At 40.5% G+C, this 13,085-nt stretch overlaps 1 protein-coding gene across 8 annotated transcripts in view; it reads right to left on the bottom strand.

The window, feature by feature from the left end:
* Positions 1-13,085, bottom strand: part of sh3pxd2aa (SH3 and PX domains 2Aa) — a 127,125-nt gene that overhangs the window by 7,046 nt on the left and 106,994 nt on the right. For 6 of the 8 annotated variants that reach the window (XM_042484764.1, XM_042484766.1, XM_042484769.1 and 3 more), the window contains 6 exons: positions 11,238-11,321; positions 3,922-4,039; positions 1,973-2,373; positions 1,819-1,833; positions 752-801; positions 125-244 (listed from right to left, as the gene is read on the bottom strand). In XM_042484764.1, coding sequence (XP_042340698.1) covers positions 125-244; positions 752-801; positions 1,819-1,833; positions 1,973-2,373; positions 3,922-4,039; positions 11,238-11,321 — 788 coding nt within the window. The remainder of the gene's footprint in view (positions 1-124; positions 245-751; positions 802-1,818; positions 1,834-1,972; positions 2,374-3,921; positions 4,040-11,237; positions 11,322-13,085) is intronic. The other 2 variants (XM_042484765.1, XM_042484768.1) reach the window with 1 other exon arrangement.

Raw genomic sequence — 13,085 nt, 5'->3', positions numbered from 1 at the left:
CTCAAGGTCGCATCTCTATTGCCTTAGCTTTCCTGTCTGTCTGGGGAGCACTCAGTTTACATACATATTCAATGAGCTCTGACTGTCTAATCTCAGTGACAACAATGTTGATCTGGCCTCTTACATCAGCCTTTTGTCCTCCACGGAAACTGATGCCATCAGAGATCGAGGACTGGAAATCTGCTATTGTGTAATACTCTGCTTCCACAGCAGGGGGCTCTGGTGGCTTTGGTAACTGGAATCCCTGCACAGCAAAGGAGGGAGAGATGTGAGCAGCTTACATCATATCCAGCCATCATTATATTGTATCTGACTGGGTCTTAAGAATGAGTATGACTAAAGACATGATAATGGTGACATCTTCAATTGTCTCAAGATAATGACTGCACATTATTATAATATATACATATAATAGGATGTATAGTATTTAAGTGTGTGTGGTGGCAGATTCAGATGATCAAAGACATGCTGAAATTATACTAGCGCTGTAACTGTGCTTTAACGGTTGCTATGCCAACTCTCGCAGTAACCTAGAAGCTAGTTAATAATCTTTCTTTTTATGTTGTCATTCTTATTTACTGTATTTAGACTGCATTTGAAAAAATGTCAGCTAGAAACAGTTTTTTGTAAATGAAAATTCTTCATTGTGATCAAGGGTAGTTTTGTGATGCTGACATGTTTCTTTTGAACATACAGTCACTAAAAAGCCCTCTTGGGTATAATTAGGAAGGAGTAGCTTTTGAAGTCTTACCAAGTTGGGTTCTCTTCGTGGGGGAGGTTTTTGTCTCAGATTTGGAGACCCTGATAAAACAAAGAAACATCTCATTATTAGCAATCAGGAATCATAGATTTTTGTTTTGTGCCTCATCCCTGTGTGCAGAAAAGCAGAAATAGTTAATACAATGATATGAGCCCTGAGTCTTCCTTTATATACTGTATGACCGATGCAGTGTCATTCAAAATACGAACACCTCTTGTCACTTCTACAGTCCTGTGTGACATCTCACAAGTAACCTTTAGTGTTACAAGTGTTTGAGGGTTTGCCAGCACACAGTAAAGACATTCAGGGAGAAATAAGTAAAATTGAGTGAAAAACCTTATCACTGCGCACTTCTGTGGATATTAGCAAATATACAAACATATATAGAGCGCAAAATAGATTTTAATATTTTTCTCAAATTAACCCTTTGAAACCTGGAGCTACACCGATTTTCTTATGCTGCTTTCAAATGCCAAGTATTTAAAACTTTGAACCCAGAGAAATATTCCACAAATTGTAATAAATGACTGGATTTGGAAAATAATAAATAATATAAATATAATTATCATGATTACATATTTAAAAATTACATTATAGAATAATTTTAAACCTTCAATATATTTTTTATAATACTGTAATTTCCCTTATTTTTTTAATTTTCCTTTAAAAAAAATCCTGTAATTTTCTTGTACTTTTTACAATTATTTTTATCATGTCTTCTTTCATTGCTCAATGCCCTCCTCCCATGTTATTTTTCAAAAATTAAAGCAAATTCATTCCGGTCTCAAGGGGTTAAAATTTGCTTTGTTTTATGATTTCTGTACAAAATATAATTTATATAAAATCTTTTTCTTGGCTCAGCAGTAATGAGGCACACATAAAGTTCCACAAGGAGTGTTAGCTATTAATCACAAACTGGACATACATTCTTAGTATGTGAGTAAAATGGAAATCCATCCACCAAATATTTAAAACCCCATGTTAAATCACAGGTTAGTGTGATGTTATTACATTGCACCACCATCACCATTAGATACACCATCAGCCATGTAGCTTACCTATAGCATCAAAGCCTACACAAAAGGAAAATGACATGTCTTAATGTCTCATACAGAGACTAAACATCCTCCTCCCCTTAACTGCATTGCATTTACTACACTATTCACTGGTACAGAAAACTCAATTGTGTCCTAACACATGACAAATACTCACCAATTTCCACTCTATGCGGTGCCACTCTCGCAACAGCTGGGGACCCTGGCTCGCCCCTCGCTTTTTCATTTAGAGCGGCACTTGCTGCTATTCCCAGACATGGGCTGTTGGTGTCACGGCCCGCGCTCAGCCTCCTGCCCGTCTCGGCGTTGATTTCAGAGTTATAGGGCATGGGAAGGCTGATCTCGCTCTTGGAGATGTGGCGCTCTGGCGTGGTGCTGCCCTCTCCGTCTGTCTGGATGTCCTTCTCGCTGACAGACTTCTTTTGCAACAGGTTGCTGATCTCCATGATGTTGCCGATGATCTCCACAGGGCCTGTCAGGGTCTTCTTGCGGGGGGAGAAGTCGTCTTTCACCTTTTTCAAGTAGGAGGCAGGGGCCCAGCCCTCTTTTCCTAAGTATCTGCGGGTAGAAAACAAAAAGATTGTTTGAAATTGTATCCTTTAGAATCATACCCAGTCCTCTACCATTTAAAGGGACGGTGCACCAATTTTTCACATGCATGTCTCTAAAACTGCATATATGGCAACATTTTGGATTTAAAGGCTTGAAAAGAAGTTTCCTAAATGGCTGCAAGTGATGCAGTACGCTGTTTAGAGCTGAACTTCTATTGGACACCCTGTTTCTATTGCATTGCTCGCTCTGTAAGCTTAAATACCTAGAATTAATAAATAACTGGATTTTCTCATGGTCTGCCATATAAGTATGTCACACGAAAGATCCTGTGTTTTGAAAAACAGACAATATTTTAAGCCTTGTGATGCAGAGGTAGCCAAAGGCAAGTAAACAGACTCAATAATATATGCAAAGAGACATTGCTTCCCCATATTTCAGTATTCATTGTTAATCTAAATGAGTCATTTTAGAGTGCTTTGTGAAACAATACATAATGTTTCCAAATGCAACTCTGACTCATTTGCCTCTAGGTTGGCAATTTTCTGCTCAGCAGAAATGTGATCATCTCTGTTTCCTGTTTCATGACTCAAACTGCGACCACGAGGAGTCCCCATGAAAGAAAAGGCCCCATGCTTGGACTTCCCTGTATAAAAATGTCCCACTGGGAGCAGCATGACTCTGATATACATCCGAAGGATTATTTCTTGTTGGACAGTATGCTCTAAAATGACCTCCTGTGCATTGCATTGAGGTCTGAGAAGTGAACAAGACAAGTTATAGAAAAAATAAATACATTTCCTCTATCTTTGGACGCTTCATTTTGGATATGGAAAAACTCTCCAGAAACTGTTTAACCAAGCAGTTTAAATTTACAACAAATTTCACACAAGCATGCATAAATGCCTCTAATAGGGACTCTGTGTGTATGTTCACGTGTCTATAAGCATGCACACTCTTTCAGTATGTGTGCATGTGTATGTCACATGCCACGAGGCAGCATGTGATAGTAATCAGCTGTGCAGTGGAGCTCCACACTCTTTTACCCCCGGGGGACACAAGGAAACAAACAACTGGCAGGAAATACACACTGGCTGGGTAAACAACACACACATGTGCACACAGGCACACACACACACACACACACACACACACAAAAACCCAGGCAGCATACACAATTGACCTGTGGAGAGCACCATATGGGAATCTCAATATCATTACGCAAATGAGAGCTGCAGGAAGCCGCCGCCTTGATCACAGCACTGAGCAGTGATGACTACAAATAATGTCACTGTTCTCCGAGAGCTTGCTCAAATCAGAAAGTCTTGGATGAGGGACCATCTGCCAGTTTCAGTTGCTCTTCCAGAGGTTTCAACCATTTTTCCCGTGTGAAAGGGTTTTTTTGGGGAGCTTCTCCTTATCAACTGTAAGGGTCCAAGGACATAGGGATGGAGTATGCTGTATTGTTATAATTGGTTTTAGAAATAAAACTGACTTGACTTGTAGCTGCTGTGCGTTGATCAACTAAGCAGCTTTTACCAATCAGCGTTTACTCACCTGATGTACCACCAGCCCTCCAAGTTCTTCTGGATGACCTCCACGGTGACCCCTTTCTCAAAGCTGACTTCATCCTTCCCTTGACTGGTGTGCGGCTGTATCGTCACGTATTTCTCCTCTACAGGTCAAGAGGGGTAAAGAGAAGAGAAAGAGGGGCAAAGTGAGTGCTATCATTAATCAGTCTTACATTGAGGGGCTAAACCACTGTTTAGTTTACATTTTTCCTGAGGGCCTTATGAGGGGAAAAATGGCGAACATGACCTACTTAAAATGCGCTGACTATTTCCATACCAACACAAACACAACTCTCTCCCCCTTGTCCAACACAATAATAACAACCGGCTCCCTCTACTGGCTGAACCTGCTTTCTTGTCCACACTAGACCTCATTCAAGCTGTTCGGACGGAGATCCAGCGTTGATCTCTCTCCAGAGGGATGTTCGTCTTCTAGCAGCAGCCCTACATCAGAGCCTCCCTTGAGGAGATAAGATATTTGGACCGATCTCTCCTCTCAGATCCCTATCTGACCGCCACTCCTCTCTCACGCTCTGTTAGGCTTCCAAGGCCCTGTAGGGAGGGAAACTCTACAATGAGCTTAGAAGGTAGCAAAAGAAGGTTAGGGGACTTTTAGACACTGAGGCAAAAGATGGGAGCAGAGGAGGAGAAAGAAGATAAGAAACACATCAGACCGAGGTCCCAGCACAGGGAGAGTCATCAGCGGACAGCACATCGGATGATTTCAGGAGCTGCTGAACTGATATGGCACGCAGAGGGAGGAAAATCATCTACATATGGAAGGTAATAACTTAAGTGTTGGATAATACATTCTTAGATTATCATAACACCTATAATTAATTATGGGAGTGGTACATGTTTATACAAGACAAAAGAAATCAATACATAAGTTATATACGATTTATGGTTTATAAATTAAATGATATTTTACAAGCCATATTTGGTTAGAAATGATATATACTTATGTGTTTATGTATGTATTTATGTGTGTATTTGCATTTCATATCTATTTATTTATGTATTTATAAGTTACGTTTCAATAAGGAAGCATATGCAGATTTATTAGCTAATGAATAATGGAGTATAGGTGGGATTAGATAAGTTCACACTTCTTCCCACTCCTTTCCTAACATGTAATTAGAGTTCACTGTTTTCTTACGCTTTTCTTAGATTTCAATCAATCAATCAATAAAAAAGTGGCAGAAAATATGACAGAAGAAAGGAGGAAGAAATGGTGGTAGGAAGGGATGTATAAGGTCTAGGTGCATGTTCAAAAATTCTAGGTACTAATCCGAAAGATTTTGATGGAAACACGGCTAATAGTCTGGGAGCTCCTTAGTCGCCTCTAACAGAGATGTAAATGACGGCTAATGCCATGTTATGCCATTAATATTGCATAGGAAGTATTGCCTGACACATATTTTATAAGTCACACTAGATGCTGATGCTGTTGTGTTACACATCACACCTTTATTACTTCTAGCACACTGGCATGCTATCTAAAATCACAAAAAGGGGCAGCCAGCGAAGCTTGGTTCTTTACAAAAAGGAAAGGCAACATATTACAGGGTCTTTGTAGTGGCAGTATTGCGTGATCTCTGCATAAAATGGAATAATGTGACCTCAGATTGCTGGAGGTAATAAGATTTTTCAAGACAATGTGTGAGGTGCAGGGATGATATCTCAGAGGTGCTCATTCATCTAAATGCATGATTTCAATAGGTGGGGAGCATCCAGACGGCAGATTCAAGTTCCTCTCCTGCCCGTCACTGCAGAGCAGCTGAGGTCAATAATGTAGAGCAGAGTGGAATGTCTGGCCCTAAACCTCAGCTCGCAAAGCATGTTGAGTGGAGATGTGTGTGTGCACGTGTGTGTGTACGTGTGTGTGTGGAGGTTAGTGCTTGCAGATGGATAGGGAGTAACAAATGGGAAGGCTTACAGAGGAATCTGGAACGTACACATAAATGTGCGTGTTTGTTCTGCGTGTATTGATGTACTACTAACAAACTCTCTGGCACAGTGTGTGTTGTGGTTCATCATGTAGTCGTTTTTATTTCACTGGGGATCAAAATAAAAAATGAAAGTTCTGATTAATCACATATTTTTAATCACATCTGTGTGTCTTTAATGAGCCTTGATGTCCATTTGTGTGTGTCGGTGCTGGCGTCACACTTCAGGGATCGAACAGTGAGTTGAGAGGGCGGTCAGTGGGTTTCTATAAATCAGATTAGGGACCTGTTGTAAATGATGGTGTTCTGTGAAAGCACAGACCACAGCCAGCAGGGTGGAGGGAGGTAAGCCCGTGTTGAACCTTGGAGTGCGAGACGTCACCCTGCCGAGCACACAATGAGGTCACTCTGCCGTCAGTGGCCAAGTAGCCAATCAACACCCCCAGAGAGGTCAAGACACCCCGACCTGGCTTTGTGTCACAGCACGGGGGAGTCAAAAAGAGATGTGCTGCAATTAAATTTAAGTCCTGAGCCCGCCGTTATTTTATTGTCAGGATCACGGGATCCCCTCCCCGTCTTCTTTCTGAAGCGTAACTTAAAAGGCAAAGAAGCCTGTGTCAGCAAATGGGCCGCAGAGTATACGACTGCTCTCTCCATTAGCAAATTACATCCGGCGAGAACATAAATCCTATGTGATCGCTCTTTGTTTTTGTCCTTTGCCAGCGCCACTAAATCAAACTGTATCTCAAGTGTCGGCGCAGAGCTGTAAAACCTCACTCACACGTTTCTTATCGCTAGCTCAGCAATGCATTATCAGGCAGGGACAGTGGTGCCTCCATTCACAAAGGAAAAAACGGGGGAAATGGGGACGAGAGCAGAGTGGGAAGGATAAAAAAGGTAGAAAAAGTGAAAGTTGGCATGGGTCGAATATTAGCTGCTAGAACTTTCAGGATGAAATACACAGAGTCTTTCTTGTGGTTGTCTTAACTTTCTGGCACTCACATTATTCCCCATAGAAAACCCTAGCCATCTGGTGTGCCGAGCAATTAAATACAAACACAAACCGCGGCTGTGAACGCTCAGGAGGTAGAGCTGCCGTCTACTAATCAGAAGATCAGTGGATTGATCCCTGGCCGCTGCAGTCTACATGTTAAAGTTTCCTTGGGCAAGAAAATGGACCCCACATTGTGAGTGTGAAGGTTTACAGCTTCCAATGTGCAGGTGGCACCTTGTATATTAGCCAGTGTATGAATGTATATGTGATTGGGTGAATGGTGCTTGTGTTGTAAAGCGTTGTGAGTGGTCGCAAACACTTGAAAAGCACTAAATAAGTGCATTTACTGTACCTGCACACAGTGGTTTGAAGCATAGTTGAACCGAGAACAGAGAAAAACAGCAGACAGTAATTGGTCAGACAGTAATACAGACAGAAAGTGAAGAGTGGTCATGAATGAAAAAGCTGGAAAATCCACAAAAGTCTGACATCACTTCAGTCAGCAGTAGCTGCAATTTTTTTTTGTGGAGAGACTATTTTCGCTGGTGGAAAAAGAGCTACTGGCCCGGGAGCCGTTAGCTTGTTTGCAACGGAGCCAGTAATACTCGCTGCCATGTGAAACTCCTCTGTCCTCAGGTTCTCTAAAGTCCTCTGTAACCTCACGTGTGGCTTTGTCAGCATTTCACATTTCGTTCAACTGACAAATCATAACAGTCACACGGCAGGGTTTTAAATTCTCTGAGCTAAACTGGGGCTGTCTTACTGAATATGCTCAAAGCAATATCCTCTGAAACAAAAGGTCCAAAACTTAAATGAACTCCAGTATACACAGCGTGCAAAGTTGTCATCCAACCAATCTTCATATATTTTGACCACCTGTGGGCCAGATGCCAGTGATGAAACACCAAGCGATTTATTTTACATGCAGAGCAGCTGCCTCTGATTTTAGAATATGTGCCTTTCAACTATAAACATGCAGAAACTGGTAACTGCATTAAACTGTCTATGTGCAGATTTGGCCAAATGATTTTTTTTGGTCACCTGTATTGACATTAACAATGTAGCAATGCTAACGCGACAGGCAAAGTGATCAACTGTAAATACTGCAGGTTAGCTATGCTCTGCAAATGCCTCAATGGTCAGTATGTTTGCACTGACATTCAATAGATGTAACTTTGGTATGCAAGAAATGATGACAGGAAAGACATCGTTTCGTGGCAGCATGATGCCAATGCTTGCAGTGAATGACTGCGAGCAAAACCATATAAATTGTTGTTTTTTTTTCTTGATCTGGCTATCAAAAGGACTGAATACAGGTACGTTTGATTGGAGAAGTTTTGATATTATTACTGGGTTATATCAGTCGATACCTTAAAGGTATTGCGTACCAATACCATGCCTTAAAGTTCATGTACCTGTTATTGGAATTGGATTTAATGGAACGTATTTCACGTGTTGCCATTGCCTGAAGCAACACACACACCCCAACACAGCCCTCTGTGTGGTATTAAACAGGCTGATTTTGTCTCAATGATTAATTGATCTCTTTTATTTTTGTGTCATGCACACAATGTGCCCAACCCTCATAGGTTTGTAAGACTGCAAAATTACAGTTGCAGCAATATAATAATTCACTACATTTCATTTCATCACAAAGATTACAGATTATTTTAAAGCTCAGTCTTAAACAAATAATCTGCCCTCTTTCCCAAGCTTGAGCAAGGACATTTGCTACAAAAAGGGTTCCCTTCCTGAAGCACAACTCAAGTTTTTCATATCCATCCATCCAAAAGAAATCAGCATAAATCAATCAGTGTCTGCTAAGCCTGGAGTTTTCAGGGTCCCTGAAATTCTGGGGCCCTGGGCCAGTTGCTGCTCGCCTCATTTGGAAATCCAGTCATGCAAGGTGGTGATTTTTTAAAAGAAAGTGATATGTTTAAGTGTGTACAAATGCGGCCTAAAAAATCAAAGCCCACACACACTGCACAAAAGAAAAAAGATTACAGATAAGAAATATATCTTACATATCTTAAATACAGTAACACCAAAATGTGAAAAAGTAACACTACCCTTTAAAGATAAAAAGCTAAGTGTTTTTTGGGTTGTTTTTTTTTAAAGAGTGCTGGAATTCAAGAACATGGCCTCCAAAAGTGTTTCATGCCCTCATTCTCTGGTGGCGACAACTAGCCGGGTGACTCATCCGTGCTGTGTAGAGGTTGAGGTCTGTGTGATTAAAACCAGTCCACAGATTGGGCTGCTGTCCCACTTTCACACTTTCCATTCTGGCCAAGCCTCACTGTTCGGGGAGACATATCTAGTTTAGTAAGATTCCTGCAGACCTGCGAGACACTGTTCCCTCAACCTGCCATATGCTTCATACAGTATGCTTCGATTCAAATCTCTTAATAATGATAACGGCAACTTACTTAGACTTGTGACAAAAAGTTTGTTAGTTTAAATTCCTAAATCAGCTGTGTGGGGGGAGTGAATGAGTAATGTTCCCCTGTCTGCTGCTATTCTTCCCCACAAAACCAAATAGGATTAACGACATAGGTATGTGGCCATGTGTGTAACTTACACTGCATCAACTACCTGAGGCTGTTGACTCTATAGGAATATTTCCTGTCAGTCAGTGTGTGTTTTAGAAGGAGCAGGGGCCCACGGTGTTTTTACACCAAAGTATTTCTCTCCTCTACAGTATAAGTTACTGCATGCTCTTTAGTAGAGGCACATAGCATTCGACCTGAGTCTGCCCTGTATTCAGTCTCCTCTGATTAATCACTGATGCCCGCTGGTCTGAGGGCAGGTGGTAACACAAGCCACTCCAGCCAGACTACACTAAGATAATGAGAAACAAAGCGTGTTTTAAAGGTTTTACAGACGCTGCACAGGTCCAGGAACAGCTTCCATAAACAAATTATAACTACAAGGCGTCTGTTTGAAGCCCTGACTAAGCCTGGAACCAGACAGGTGCCTGACAGACAGTCTGAGAAAAGTTTGAATTAGAAAGTGCCGACTCGCCCCCGAGTGAAGTGGCAGTTTTCTCAGACATAGACTCATGTCTCTCTTTCAGCATTAAAGCAATAATGACTTGACAAAACCGCAGCTAACTTGCCAAACACTAAAGTTAAAAGCCTATGAGAACATTTTCATGTTTGTCTGGGGTTTTTTTTTTTGTTTTTTAAGGGAGAATTACAAGCGAAATGCTAAAGTCATTAACAGCATTTTAAACCTAGAGGGGGCTTGCTTTAATTAAGAAGCAACACAGTTATACAATCATTTATGTTCACATGGCTCAGTGGTCGTCAAGGTTGTTGCGTTTGTGCTGTGAGAGCCGAGTAGCCTTAATTATCCAAATCTGTTTAATGCAGTCCAATTATTTTGCTGTGCCATGTAACCTGAAGAGCGTTCCAAGTTGATGGAGTGAGATTTTAGATTTTACTGTCAGAACTGACTCATGGCCACCCAATATGCTGCTCCCGGTACATACCCAAGGCCAGTTGTTGTTGGCTGGCTGGTGAGGATGTAAATAAGCTTATTTACCATGTGGCTGCATAATATGTGCGAGTACAGAGGAGTGGGTCCATGTGAGGGGCTCAGCAGTGGTGCTGTATATTTGTGTCTCACAGATTGTAGGAAAGGTGTGTACTGAATGTGTGGGTGAATCTCCGGCACTTGATAATTGTCTTGTTTTGACTATTAGCTTAACTTTTATAACAGAAAATCACATTTTCAGGATTCCTTCAGCTAAAGGCAGGTTAGATTTATGACTTAATCACTTGGAATGAAATTTTAGACCAACTACAAAACCCAACTACAAAAAATCTTTTGAAAGATTGATTAAAGTGATTTTGATAATATTTAAGGGCATTATTTTTAGATTAATGAATTACATGTATTTTAAGACTATTAAAGAATCCACAGGAAGCCTGATTTTCATTACATTACATAGAATAATATTTTATGTTGCATTTTCATAGTGAAAAGATTTAGCTTATAACGTAGCAAAAGTTAGGTCACATAATGACACCTGAGGCAGCTCTATTCAGAGATGAAAGTATGAGATGTGGTTGAAAACGCAGAAATAACTAATAAGTGGACCTTTAAGTTGAGATTGTTTTGCCACACATCATCTTTCCAAGACATCTGTGCACTATATGTGTATGTGTCCATATGCATGAGCTGCTTATCTACTCTATATGAAGAGAGAAAATGACTCAGGGTCTGAATTCTTGTGGGTACATGTGTGGGTTTGTACTGAAGTGTGCACGTGCAGGCCCCCTTCATGTGGTATATATATGCATTTTCCGTAACCATGTAATGTGTGTGTGTGAGTGTGCAGACTGTCTCCATGTTCACCTCTGCTCTGCTGGCGGTTGACTATACCCCCCAGGGTCCAGCGGCGGTCCAGCCTCTTCAGATGCGCCTTGCGTCTTTTAGTAACTGATGATGATGAGGAGCAACCAAGAAGGAAAACAAAGAAACAAATGTGGAGTTAGTGTAAGAAGCGTAAGTTAGCAATGCTAACAAAGGCAAAAAAGTTGTTGTTAGTAGCATAAAGATAGTTTCCATGGAATATTGGCAAATAAACAATGTCTTCATGTAAAGTCTGAAGCCAGCAGATCATCTTCTGCAACAACTAGCTGGGTTTGTAACTATTTTACCTAAAGATGTGCTAAACGCAAAGTTAGCTGCTGTTCAATGAAAACAACCAAACATTTTTTGCATTTGAATATTACATGCAATTTCCACTATGGAGAGGGTGTGTGCCTAGGTCACAACTTTTAATTCCTGACGTATGGCGTGAATGGAGTCACAAGCAAAAATCCCCTTTCTATCCTTTCTATCTCCTTTTTATTTTGTATGAATTATAGATAACCACCACATGTTATACTGTTTCATTATTTATTGGCACATGTTCAGTGTACCATTTGGTGCATGTTTGTTATGTTATGTATATTATTTAATAAGATATGATGTTTGATTTTATGTTTAGGGAGCTTTTTACGTCTGACTTGTACAACAAACAATATAAGACAACCTGTACTTTGAGCTACAAGTTATTCAGGTAAATTTTTATGTCTTGTGTAGTTTTTAGGGGTCTCATGAACATGGAACCAAAACAAAAATTCCCTAGACATACAACCCATGTTCAAATGAAGTGTGGTGTTTTCGTTGCAACGCTGTAGTTGGTGTGCAGCCTGAGCATAATGTTCTGTAAGAATCCATTTATATATATCTATCTATAATCTATAACTGTGTCTAAAAGCATTACATGCTTAAAATAATCAACTGTGAAGTAAGACAAATCACAGATCATATCGATATTAACTAGGGCTGGCAAATGATTAATTTTTTTAATCGCAGAATTTCAAAAGTTAATTGTAATTAATTGTATTTTTTATCAAGTTCTGATTGCATTATTTTGCATTTCAAAACAGCTTTTTCTTACCACATTGTCTTGATCAGGAATCAAACGAAAGAAAAAAAAATTGCATGAAGTGTGCATGTCTGTAAAGGGGAGACTCATGGGTATCCAAAGAACCCATTTTCATTCAGATAAGTTGAGGTCAAAGGTTGAGGGACCCCTGTGAAATGGTCATGCTGTTTTTCCAAATTTTAGACTAAATTTGAAGCATCATTTCAACCCCAGTATCCCCCAGTATCTGGTATCATATAATACCAATATCATCACTCTAGCTTTAAAACTCAGCCTGCTACGGCTTCAGCAAAGAATTGACATGAATTTAAAAAAATAACGCATGGACATGCTAATATTAACCGATGAAGTTTACATACGCTTTGCTGCTGTCTGCTGAACTCTTGAACTCTTTCACGACTTATTAGTTCAAAGTCTGTATGATAAAGCATCAGTCATAACATGATGAGTCATAATCCTATCTTAGTGCACTGTCTGAGGCCACATGAAGAGCAAACACATTAATGAGGGGAAGGATAGATGGAAACAGCACTTATCTACTATCTATCTTCCTACTGTGGTAATCGAATTCCTTCTCCATCTTCTGTCCTCTCTTCACCCTCTTGTCTCTCCAACTCTCTTCCTGCTCGACATCTGCCCTCTCTCTCTTTGTGTGCTTCTGCTACTTGTCATTTCCTCTCCCTTTTGATTCCTGTCTGCCTCCCATCCATCCCGCTGAGCACCACCCTACTCCTGTTGACCTCCTAATTGAAATATCAGCTAAGGGA

This window comes from Plectropomus leopardus, chromosome 4 (assembly GCF_008729295.1).
Source record: "Plectropomus leopardus isolate mb chromosome 4, YSFRI_Pleo_2.0, whole genome shotgun sequence".
NCBI classification, from domain to species: Eukaryota; Metazoa; Chordata; class Actinopteri; order Perciformes; family Serranidae; genus Plectropomus; species Plectropomus leopardus.
The sequence above is the reverse complement of the archived record's forward strand: the minus strand, read 5'-3'. Positions and strand labels throughout refer to the sequence as shown.